This window comes from Oncorhynchus clarkii, chromosome 12 (genome assembly GCF_045791955.1).
Source record: "Oncorhynchus clarkii lewisi isolate Uvic-CL-2024 chromosome 12, UVic_Ocla_1.0, whole genome shotgun sequence".
Classification (NCBI taxonomy): domain Eukaryota; kingdom Metazoa; phylum Chordata; class Actinopteri; order Salmoniformes; family Salmonidae; genus Oncorhynchus; species Oncorhynchus clarkii.
The window spans coordinates 29571108-29584292 of NC_092158.1; the positions used below are offsets into that span (position 1 = coordinate 29571108).

A 13185-nucleotide genomic window follows, 5' to 3' on the forward strand; every position below is an offset into this window, starting at 1 on the left:
AAGTCATTAGCCTAGTGGTTAACATAACTTAAACATTCACAGTGTAGGTTGGAAAAAGTATGTATTCAATATAGACAAGAAAAATACAATAATTTGTGTGTTATTAGTTTAAGCACACTGTGTTGGTCTATTGTTGTGACTTAGATGATGATCAGGTCAAATTGTATGTAAAATGTATGCAGAAATCCAGGTAATTCCAAAGGGTTCACATACTTGTTCTTGTCACTGTAGATCCATGCGCTGTGTTATGGATTTTAGCATATCAACCACACCTTGTGAAATACAGTAGCTATTGCATGCTCATTGTTTGATTCTTTATTGTGATAAAAATACTTTGGGGTTCACCTGTCATGTGGTAGACAGAGTTGAATCCGATCCCAAACCTGCCAACTTTGTTTGGGTCTTTGCGTTTGATGCTCCGGCCTGTGGTCGTGATTCCCTCCCAGTCCTCTGCTGTGAACTCTGCATTGTTGAAGGCATACAGTGCAGGACCTGGTCACAGACAGAACTACAGTCAGTTATTCATACACATTAGGATCTGCTGACAGACAAGACAACAGTCAGATATTCATATACTGTAATGTTCTGTATTTATTTTCTTAGTCAACCTTGTGTTCTGTTTCTTTGTGTTCTTGAACGTAGACCTGTCTCTCATTTTTGTTCATTGATTTCACCTGTGTTAGTTACTCACCTGGTCTCATCAACTCCTTATTTAGTTCAATTCATTCCGTTCGTGCCTTTGTGAGGTATTGTTCGTTTTGACTCTATTAAGCCTTTTCCTAGCTCATTTGTGAGAACCAGTTAGCCTTCAGTCCTTGCTTTGATTCACCTGCCTGTTTGCCTACCTGTGTATGACCATTGCCTGCCTATGACCACGATTCCTACCTTCTGCGAAGGTGAAATAAACACCTGCCGCACTCTGCACGTGAATCTACACCTTTTTCTCCCTGAGTATTCATTACATATACATTAGGACCTGCTGACAGACATGACAACAGTCCAATATACCAATATTTTTTATTCAACCAAATCAAGTGATGGGGCACCGCTACACCAGATTGAAAAGTACTGGGGCAAGTGCCAGGTTTACGCATTACATTGTTGGGAGCATATAAAGTGTGGTACTTTTTTTCCCTAATGCCAGCATGCCACACATTTGCTGGCGGCCCTGTGTGAGCCAGAGAGAGAATGTTTCCTGATGCTCAGAGCAAGTGACCACTAATATTTCTAGCCACATTCGACTAGCCACATGAACGAGCAGTTACTGCCCAGGCTTGAGTAAGCGGCAGGTACACAATCAATATCCACCTTCATAACATGGATGAAGCCTGAGCTGGAATGTGAAGCTAACATAAGCTGGCTAGCTTTAAAAACCCTGAGTAGATCTAGCTTGCATAGTAGTATACACATTAATCTGGGCATGTTGCCCTGCTGTTAATCTGATGTTGTGGAAACCCTTTACTACATTTGCTGCCTAGCAGTCAGCATGCAATGAGACCAAGTCAGCTTCAGACATACAGCTTGACCTGTATTTTATTACTTTCTGATGTATTCATTAGTGTTGTAGTGTAATGTTGAAGTAAAATGGACATTTCATAAACCACTGTTAAAGAGAAAATTCAGCATGTTGGCTGTCTAATCAACAGTGAGCCCTTGTAAGGTTCAATTTGAAGTTATTTATTTTGGGTCGTTCCATATGATTTTAATCACTTTGACTGCATCCCTTGTGATTTTAAAGAAACCTTTCATACATACAGTGCATTTGGAAAGTATTGTTAAGTTACAACCTTTATTCTAAAATGGATGAACAAAAATAATATTCCTCAATCTACACACAATACCCGACAAAGACAAAACAGGTTTATACATTTTTGCAAATGTATAAAAAATAAAAAACAGAAATACCTTATTTACATAAGTATTCAGACCCTTCGCTATGACACTCGAAATTGAGCTCAGGTGCATCCAGTTTCCATTGATCATCCATGTTTCTACAACTTGATTCCACTTGTGGTAAATTCAATTGATTGGACATGATTTGGAAAGGCACACACCTGTCTATATAAGTTGACAGTCCATGTCAGAGCAAAAACCAAGCTATGAGGTCGAAGGAATTGTCCATAGAGCTCCAAGACAGGATTGTGTCGAGGCACAGATCTGGGTAAGGGAACTAAAACATTTCTGCAGCTTTGAAGGTCCCCAAGAATACATCATTCCATCATTCTTAGATGGTAGTTCAAAACTTCTTCTAAGACTCTTCCTAGAGCTGGACTCCCGCCCAAACTGAACAATCGGGGCAGAACGGCCTTGGTCAGGGAGTCGACCTAGAACCCGATGTTCACTCTGACACAGCTCCACCTCTGTGGAGATGGTTGTCATTCTGGAAGGTTCTCCCATCTTTACAGCACTCAACCAATCAGGCCTTTATGGTAGAGTGGACAGACAAAAGCCACTCCTCAGTAAATGGCACATGACAGCCCGCTTGGAGTTTGCCAAAAAGCATCTAAAGGACTCAGCAGCAGGGACTGGGAGAATAGTCAGGATTGAGGAAAAGACAAAAGGAGCAAAGTTGCAGACACTTGTAATATTTCTTCTATTTTTCTATTAATAAATATTTGTATCTACACTGACTCATTTTATTCCTGACACTTGTTATTTACATGATTTGCTGGCGTTGGGTTGAGTTGTCCTCGCCTAACTATGTCTTCCTGCCATGGCACACGTCCAGGGGGGAGAGGAAGTAGTCCCTAAGCTTGTTTCACTTGCAAGCCGTGTCGCCCTGGAACGAGAGAGTCTCCTTCCCTCGTCCTTGGAGATGGTGGTGGCAGGCGACAACACTTCTCAACTCTCCAGGTTGGTAGTTGCCATAAGGGAGGGGCGTGTCAGCAAAAGCGGGAGGCAAGTATCTTGTGTTCAGCTCATGAGCTTCATCTGTGGAGGACAAGAAGTTGTGAGCCACATATGCCTTCACAATGTCCTTAGTCTTTTCAGGTGTACACTCAATTGGACGACCAAGAATCCTCATAGCCATGATACTGAATGCATTCTCTATGACTCTCCGACAACAAGAGTGTCAGTAGTTGTAGGTATGCCCAGGTTCATTGAGATGGACACCTGTGATAAATTAATAAATAAATAAATAAAACAGATCTGATCCCTACACAGGCTCAAGGGGGACCTGAGAGGGCTGGTCTTCTGGAGCCGATGTAAAATCCATGAGTGCCAAAAACTTTTCTGTTGCAGCCACAATAACGTCTAGTTTCTTCGACTTCTTTGAGACTTGTGCTGTACAGTTTATAACTGTGGAAATGAATGCAACAAAACCCAGTGTATTAAAAATATGGTTATCTTTTGTCTGACAGCAAACATTTACTACAGGCTGTGGTGTATCCACTACCATCTCTTCACTAGCATCACATGTTTTCTCAATTATTTTAATCACCTCCACATAGGAGATTCGATTGACCGCTCTAACTTGCCACCTCAATTTCCTTCATCCTTACAGGGCACTCTAGGAACTCATTATCCCCACCACAATTGCAACACAGTCGTCATTCTACACACCTTTCTTCAGTATACTCTGTTCGTCTGCACACACTTGAAACATGGCCAAATCCTTTACAATTCTTACAGTGCAGGGCTTTGGGGACGAAAGTTCTTATGGCGTATCTGACATAACCAAGCTTCACATCCGTAGGTATTGTCGTAGAAATATTTGCTCAATCCTATTTCTCAGATACCGGAACTTGTGAATTGAAATAGACTTCATTACAAAGTAACAAGCCGAGCTGGCCCATGGACAAACTGCCGGACTCATTCTCAGTCCACTCCTTTTATACAGTTTCATGCGTATACAAGTTTCATAGTCCCTCCACATTATGCTAATAACCATATCCCCTCGGCTTTACTCCACCATTGTTTCCAAATCTAAGTTTTTACCTCTGGGCGGGGTTTCCGCTCCCCTCTAGTTCTTTGGATCAATTACATTATTTCCAAGAAAATAATAACTACAGATGAATATAGGCAATTATAAGATTGGTACATGCCATTATCGGACTATAATATTACTATGTGCCATTATAGGATTAAGTACAGATAACTATAGACCATTATAGAATTATACCAATAAATACACTTAATCCCAGGATTACACATAGTGCCTTTGCTTACCCCCTTTAGTGCTATTTAGCCTTTTAACAAGGCACATTATCTTAATAGAAAACACCCATAGTATTTGCTCTTTATCAAAAAAACAGGGCCGACAGACTTTCTTATTTTTCTCCATTCACCCAGCGGGTCAGACGCTGGGCACCAATCACACCACGAATTCAATTCGGGTATTCAACCTGAATACCTGTTGTCACCCGAGATGACTCCTTTGAAAGGTGCTCTACTCCAAAGTTCAAAACACAAAACTTCTGTTGTCCGGATTATTTTGAGGCTCATTGCAATCTTCCTCTACTCTTCAGAAATACAACCACTCCTTGTCACTCTGACAGACTCCACTTTTCCAAGCACACACTTCACCATTTTCCACACCTCAAACAGGTTTCTCATATGCATCCTTACTCAAACGCATCTCAACAAGAAGCAATTCTTTATCATTTACACACGTTTCGTCTACTCCAATTTGACAATTTCCTTTTTGTTACAGTTTTCAATATTACTGTTGTCCATTCAAACATTCGTCTTCACTAAATTTACACAACACGCTGATAAATTCGAACTCAGCATCCACTTCCGCCATCTTCCTCTCCCAGTCAAGTTTCTCTCTGTGTACACAATTGTATTCTCCCGCCCGTCCCTTGTCTGGGTGTGTCGTCACTTCCTTGTTTGGTCATAGATGGCTATTACTAACTCATTGCCCTCTACTGTCCCGGGGTAATACCGCCGCTTTCCAGATTTTTTCTTCATTAGTCAAGCTAATGTCTTTTTAGGGAGCATGTGCGCACACTCAATCAGTTCGGCTGGCCGGAAGCCAGATGCACCGTGAGTCTCCCAGAGAGAGCTACCACAACCACTGTTATCTCGCGCTAGACTAACTTCTTGCTAGTTATTTATCATCCCATCCGATTACATAGTACCTGTCTTGACAGCATTAAACTGAGAAGCTAGCTAACTAGGCTAATTGAGGCTAGCCATAATGTTACTGCGCTTCTCACCATCCTACAGTTAGCCTACATATAACTCTGGATTATAGCCTAAATAGCAGCCTACCTGTTGGCTTTTGGTTGTTGTAGCCTTTCTTTTCATTCTGTCATTTTAATTCCATCTTCTATTGATTAGATATACCCTAACTTTCTTGCTACACAAGCATAGCAGCAATGCAATCATCTCTCTCGCTCTCTCACCGGAAGCACTTGGATCAGAGCGCATGCTTTTTTTGTGCATCTTTTTCCAAATCATCAATATAGAGTTGCATCATGCAGCCCTCATGTTTTGATTTCTAAGACATTCCCAGGTTTATAGGCCTATCACAACTAAATAAATCATGGATTTTATTGTGATGGCTATATAAAATTAATGACTTTTTAAAATGTAGATGTTCCAAAGGCATGCTAAACATGTTGGTTAATTAACAGTAAATTACCGTGAGACCAGCACTCATTTGCATGACAATTAATTTCTGACAAAATTACATGACCACCACAGCCCTATCCCCTCCTCAAGAAACCGAAACTCAACCCCTCTGACGTCAAAAACTACAGACCTTATCCCTTCTTTCTTTTCTTTCCAAAACACTTGAGCTGTCTCTGACCAACTCTCTCGCTATCTCTCACAGAACGATCTTCTTAACCCTAACCAGTCACGCTTCAAGATGGGTCACGCAACTGAGATGGCTCTTCTCTGTGTAACAGAGGCTCTCTGACTCTCTCTCCTCTGTTCTCATTCTCCTAGATCTATCCACTGCCTCCGACACTGAACCATCAGATCCTCCTCTCCAAACCCCACACCCCAAAAAGAGTAATTCGTTATGCCCACCGCTGGTCTCTTGCCCCCCCCCCCTACGGAAGGGCAGGTCCCGTTCATCCCAGTTCAAGCACGATATCTTAACCGCCATCGATAAGAAACAATACTGTGCAGCCGTATTCATTTTTTTATTTTTTATATATATATATATTTTTTACCCCTTTTTCTCCCCAATTTCGTGGTATCCAATTGTTTAGCTACAACTCCCGTACGGGCTCGGGAGAGACGAAGGTTGAAAGTCATGCGTCCTCCGATACACAACCCAACCAAGCCGCCCTGCTTCTTAACACAGCGCCATCCAACCCGGAAGCCAGCCGCACCAATGTGTCGGAGGAAACACCGTGCACCTGGCAACCTTGGTTAGCGCGCACTGCACCCGGCCCGCCACAGGAGTCGCTGGTGCGCGATGAGACAAGGATTTCCCTACCGGCCAAACCCTCCCTAACCCGGACGACGCTGGGCCAATTGTGCGTCGCCCCACGGACCTCCCGGTTGCGGCCGGTTACGACAGAGCCTGGGCACGAACCCAGAGTCCCTGGTGGCACAGCTGGCACTGCAGTACAGCACCCTTACCCACTGTGCCACCCGGGAGGCCTGCAGCCGTATTCATTGACCTGGCCAAGGCTTTCGACTCTGTCAATCACCACATCCTCATCGGTAGACTCGATAGCCTTGGTTTCTCAAATGATTGCCTCGCCTGGTTCACCAACTACTTCTCTGATAGAGTTCAGTGTGTCAAATCGGAGGGCCTGTTGTCCGGGCCTCTGGCAGTCTCTATGGGGGTGCCACAGGGTTCAATTCTTGGACCGACTTTCTTCTCTGTATACATCAATGATGTCGCTCTTGCTGCTGGTGAGTCTCTGATCCACCTCTACGCAGACGACACCATTCTGTATACTTCTGGCCCTTCTTTGGACACTGTGTTAACAACCCTCCAGACGAGCTTCAATGCCATACAACTCTCCTTCCGTGGCCTTCAATTGCTCTTTAATACAAGTAAAACTAAATGCATGCTCTTCAACCGATCGCTGCCTACACCTGCCCGCCTGTCCAACATCACTACTCTGGACGGTTCTGACTTAGAATATGTGGACAACTACAAATAACTATGTGTCTGGTTAGACTGTAAACTCTCCTTCCAGACTCACATCGAAAATCTCCGATCCAAAGTTAAATCTAGATTCGGCTTCCTATTTCGCAACAAAGCATCCTTCACTCATGCTGCCAAACATACCCTTGTAAAACTGACCATCCTACCGATCCTCGACTTCGGCAATGTAATTTACAAAATAGCCTCCAATACCCTACTCAACAAATTGGATGCAGTCTATCACAGTGCCATCCGTTTTGTCACCAAAGCCCCATATACTACCCATCACTGCGACCTGTACGCTCTCGTTGGCTGGCCCTCGCTTCATACTCGTCACCAAACCCACTGGCTCCAGGTCATCTACAAGACCCTGCTAGGTAAAGTCCCCCCTTATCTCAGCTCACTGGTCACCATAGCAGCACCCACCTGTAGCACGCGCTCCAGCAGGTATATATCTATCTGGTCACCCCCAAAACCAATTCTTCCTTTGGTCGCCTCTCCTTCCAGTTCTCTGCTGCCAATGACTCGAACGAACTACAAAAATCTCTGAAACTGGAAACACTTGCAGTGCCTTGCGAAAGTATTCGGCCCCCTTGAACTTTGCGACCTTTTGCCACATTTCAGGCTTCAAACATAAAGATATAAAACTGTATTTTTTTGTGAAGAATCAACAAGTGGGACACAATCATGAAGTGGAACAACATTTATTGGATATTTCAAACTTTTTTAACAAATCAAAAACTGAAAAATTGGGCGTGCAAAATTATTCAGCCCCCTTAAGTTAATACTTTGTAGCGCCACCTTTTGCTGCGATTACAGCTGTAAGTCGCTTGGGGTATGTCTCTATCAGTTTTGCACATCGAGAGACTGACATTTTTTCCCATTCCTCCTTGCAAAACAGCTCGAGCTCAGTGAGGTTGGATTGAGAGCATTTGTGAACAGCAGTTTTCAGTTCTTTCCACAGATTCTCGATTGGATTCAGGTCTGGACTTTGACTTGGCCATTCTAACACCTGGATATGTTTATTTTTGAACCATTCCATTGTAGATTTTGCTTTATGTTTTGGATCATTGTCTTGTTGGAAGACAAATCTCCGTCCCAGTCTCAGGTCTTTTGCAGACTCCATCAGGTTCTTCCAGAATGGTCCTGTATTTGGCTCCATCCATCTTCCCATCAATTTTAACCATCTTCCCTGTCCCTGCTGAAGAAAAGCAGGCCCAAACCATGATGCTGCCACCACCATGTTTGACAGTGGGGATGGTGTGTTCAGCTGTGTTGCTTTTACGCCAAACATAACGTTTTGCATTGTTGCCAAAAAGTTCAATTTTGGTTTCATCTGACCAGAGCACCTTCTTCCACATGTTTGGTGTGTCTCCCAGGTGGCTTGTGGCAAACTTTAAACGACACTTTTTATGGATATCTTTAAGAAATGGCTTTCTTCTTGCCACTCTTCCATAAAGGCCAGATTTGTGCAATATACGACTGATTGTTGTCCTATGGACAGAGTCTCCCACCTCAGCTGTAGATCTCTGCAGTTCATCCAGAGTGATCATGGGCCTCTTGGCTGCATCTCTGATCAGTCTTCTCCTTGTATGAGCTGAAAGTTTAGAGGGACGGCCAGGTCTTGGTAGATTTGCAGTGGTCTGATACTCCTTCCATTTCAATATTATCGCTTGCACAGTGCTCCTTGGGATGTTTAAAGCTTGGGAAATCTTTTTGTATCCAAATCCGGCTTTAAACTTCTTCACAACAGTATCTCGGACCTGCCTGGTGTGTTCCTTGTTCTTCATGATGCTCTCTGCGCTTTTAACGGACCTCTGAGACTATCACAGTGCAGGTGCATTTATACGGAGACTTGATTACACACAGGTGGATTGTATTTATCATCATTAGTCATTTAGGTCAACATTGGATCATTCAGAGATCCTCACTGAACTTCTGGAGAGAGTTTGCTGCACTGAAAGTAAAGGGGCTGAATAATTTTGCACGCCCAATTTTTCAGTTTTTGATTTGTTAAAAAAGTTTGAAATATCCAATAAATGTCGTTCCACTTCATGATTGTGTCCCACTTGTTGTTGATTCTTCACAAAAAAATACAGTTTTATATCTTTATGTTTGAAGTCTGAAATGTGGCAAAAGGTCGCAAAATTCAAGGGGGCCGAATACTTTCGCAAGGCACTGTATCTCCCTCACTAGCTTTAAGCACCAGCTGTCAGAGCAGCTCACAGATTACTGCACCTGTACATAGCCCATCTATAATTTAGCCCAAACAACTACCTCTCCCCCTACTGTATTTATTTATTTAGCTCCTTTGCACCCCATTATTTCTATCTCTACTTTGCACATTCTTCCACTGCAAATCTACCATTCCAGTGTTTTACTTGCTATATTGTATTTACTTCGCCACCATGGCCTTTTTTTGCCTTTATCTCCCTTATCTCACCTCATTTGCTCACATTGTATATAGACTTATTTTTCTACTGTATTATTGACTGTATGTTTGTTTTACTCCATGTGTAACTCTGTTGTTGTATGTGTCGAACTGCTTTGCTTTTATCTTGGCCAGGTCGCAATTGTAAATGAGAACTTGTTCTCAACTGGCCTACCTGGTTAAATAAAGGTGAAATAAAATTAATAAAAAAATAAAAAAGCTGTTCTCTGTCCTGGCACCCCAATGGTGGAACCAGCTTCCCCCTGAACCTAGGACAGCAGAGTCCTCGCCCATCTTCCGAAAACATTTGAAACCCTACCTCTTCAAAGAGTACTGGCTCTTGACTCTTTTCTCCTTACTAGCTCTGGCTTTGCTGATAGCTACTTTGAGGAAAAATGTACTTACTATGACTGTGTTATGTGGTTCTCCCACCTAGCTATCTTAAGATGAATGCGCTCTGGATAAGGGTGTCTGCTAAATTACTAAAATGTAAAATAATAGACATTCCCATTTAAGTTGACATTCGATAGTGGGTGGACCGGTTGCCATCTTTCTGATAGTAATTGGAAGTTAAAGTTTTAATTCAATTTAAATATCAAATAGTGTACTAGCTGAATTACAGGGATCTGAAGGGATAGGTATTTCCTATTAATTCTATGATTGAAATGACACCCACCCTGTATTCATTAGTATGCTGTGTCTCAACCGAAGACAGGCACAACACAAACATTTTCAAATTATGTTAAATAGAGTCCAAGCTACAACATTTGTGAAGATGTGAAAAATCTTAGTTTACGTGTTTGTAGATTATTGACATTAAGGCTTTAAAAAAAAAAGACATTTTTTAAAATGTAAAACTGTTTTGCAAGAAATCGTAGAATAGTTTGACAACTCTGTTTGTAAACTTTCAAACTCAAACCTTCATCTTTTTCAGTGATGAAGACATGGAGGTCTCTTGGTAGGCAAAACAGGTCAACTTTGTTTTGGCATTCAGATCCAAAAGGTCACTTTCTGACCACTTCCACCATGCGCAAACATGTATGAAAGGTTTTGTTCAAATCAAAATGGGTGCAGATATGTAATGACCCTCTTCAATCTTCCACAAATATGAAACAACCCTACCTTGGTACTTTCCCAGACCTTCAGTCTTGAGGCTCTGGCTGCCGTAGCATCTCTCATCATGGAGGAACACCACCTTCGACGCCCCGGCATCATCAGCATTCTGGATAAGCTCCTGGTCACAGCACAGATAGGGGTAGGGACGTTTACATAGGTTCCTTTAACTTGGATAGTACATTGGGCTATGGCAAACTTATACAATACAAGATGTTCACACTACTTCTTTAAATCTAGTGGCTTTAATGGCATTTACCATAAGTGTACAGAATGAACAGATGACTGACTACATGATTGATTGATTATCAAAGTCACCTTTAATATCTGTCCTCCATCAGGGTACCTCCGCAGGATGTCCTTCAGGTAATCAATGAAAGGGGGAACTGTTGCAGCAAATGAATTTCTAAACCATAAGAAGTGAAGAAGTTTGATAGTTTAGTCAAAGACATTACAGTATGAAGATAGGCTAAACTGTTTCTCCAATAGAAATCCCTGATCACACTTGTAGGCGATGTCATGGCGACGTTGGCTAGCTAAGCTCATGCGTAGAAACACGTCTTGGGTCTAACGTTCGTCGTCTCACGCAGAACTGCGCATGTGCAGGCAATCAAAGGCATTCCTTCAATAGTGTAACGACCCTGGGTTATTAACGCGGTAATCGACCCTGCCGCACGAGCATGCTTTTGCGGCACAGGCGATAGCGCGCCGGACTTCGGGCTCGAAGGTTCGAGACCTGCTCTCTGCTGTTTCATTACATTGATCGGACCTTGCATCCACGACAGTGTGTGTGCTTGGCCGGTGAGTGCGTTCTTGTAAGACGTAGAGTCGCAGGCTAGCGCGAGGACGCGCTCTTTGAAAGGAGAGAGTAGTGTAACGACCCTGGGTTTATAAGCGCGGAAATCGAGCATGCTTTTGCGGCACAGTTGATAGCGCGCCGGACCTCGGGCTCGATGGCTGAGACGTGCTCCATTACAATATAAAGTTGTTTTTTGACTACAATAAAAATGGGTCAGTTTGACACTTTCACGAGGTTGGAGTAATAACATCTTCAACTTTTAAGACATTGGCTCAAATCTAGGCTTTGCCTTTAGATATCAAGAAAATTAACAACTAAGGAAGAATTGTTCACTTCTCAAACGCTGGCCTGGTCTGTTTGGTCTGTTTCGCAAGCATTCCGGGAAGTCTTGCAATGTTGCGCCTTTTTGGGTTTAGAAACTGTGGTTTAGTTTTCACAGTATGGTTGGAAATTAAACCACATTCTTCTCAATCTATACCTTCTATCTACTAAACGCAGGAAGAAATTATGTTTAAATGCTATACATTTGCTAAACATAAAACTGACATTTGGTTCCATTTTTATAGATTGTATAGCTTTATATAGAAACAGGAAATTATCTCCAGTTAATCCCACGATGTATAGTGTTAACAAGGTAAAGCTACAGTATGTATAGTGTTAACCAGGTCAAGCATGTATAGTGTTAGCAAGGTAAAACATCGTGCAGCTATAGGAGAACACACATACAGTTCCAAGCAACTGGTTAAAATGTTCTACTGGTTAGAATGTTCAACTGATTAAAATGATCTCCTCACCGTGTTTTCCTCTCACTCATCCTTCCACATTGGTAGGATTCTACAAGAACCAATGAATTAGTTATAATTATTGTTATATGGCTTGATAGCAAATTTAACTGTACTAATCAGACTGCAAACAAAAATGTCCCTAGTTTAGAAATGTACTACTCAAGGATCAAGTAGGCCTAGCCTAGTCTTAATAATAACGTATAATAATAATCATGATAAGAAGACTTTTGTTGTATTTAAGATACATAAATTGATCAATTTACCTCAATCATTTCTTCGTGATGATGGAGTAATCTGAAGCCACCTATGTCATCAGAATAAATATTCTTAGTAGACTAATGGTTTTATGTCCTCTACTGACTCTTCAATTGACCAACATTTCCTCCTCCGGGGAAATGAAACGCCTATTTTATCTTGGTCTGCCCTGCCAGCATAGGAATAACAAAATGGTTTCGTTTCCTGCCTTGTCATGTATGAAACAAAACTTTCATTAGGGCGTGATTCATATTCATCTTCTTCCTCTTTAAATTTTTATTCGCACGTGATTCAAAGGTGTATGAGTGATAGGTGGTGGGCTGACGCCGAAAAAAGTGAAGTTGATCAATCTACGTCAAGGGAGGAGCTGATTTTGTTGTATATGACAATGAAATTATATTATGAATACTGTAAAATGAGTTGCCACCTTCAATTCTTGCGCATTTTGTCAGAAAAAAAAATATATTTCAACACTGTCTGCTGAGGCAAATTTATGAACTTGCTGAACTTGGAACCAATCAGAACTCCCTTACATATCCCTAGGGATGAAGGCAGCCAATGGCTTGCTTCTAAAATGTAAACAGCCTCACATTGTGGCCATAGATATATAATCTATAGAAAGGTTTGTAACCTTTTACTCTGGCAATTTTACTGTTAAACTCATAGGGTATGCTACCAATGGATGCCAGTCCCGATTCGAATGGGAACTACCATCAATGGATTATATTTATATGGTTGGTTG

General features: G+C 42.0%; 1 protein-coding gene across 1 annotated transcript in view; it reads right to left on the bottom strand.

Moving 5' to 3' along the window:
• The window catches only part of LOC139423006 (sacsin-like), a 30447-nt gene extending 17836 nt beyond the window's left edge, over positions 1-12611 (bottom strand). Inside the window, exons 1-5 of the mRNA XM_071174553.1 lie at positions 12452-12611; positions 12198-12237; positions 10923-11010; positions 10614-10725; positions 346-492 (exon numbers count right to left, since the gene is read on the bottom strand). Coding sequence (XP_071030654.1) covers positions 346-492; positions 10614-10725; positions 10923-11010; positions 12198-12217 — 367 coding nt within the window. The 5' untranslated portion in view covers positions 12218-12237; positions 12452-12611. The remainder of the gene's footprint in view (positions 1-345; positions 493-10613; positions 10726-10922; positions 11011-12197; positions 12238-12451) is intronic.
• Between the last annotated feature and the right edge of the window lie 574 nt (positions 12612-13185).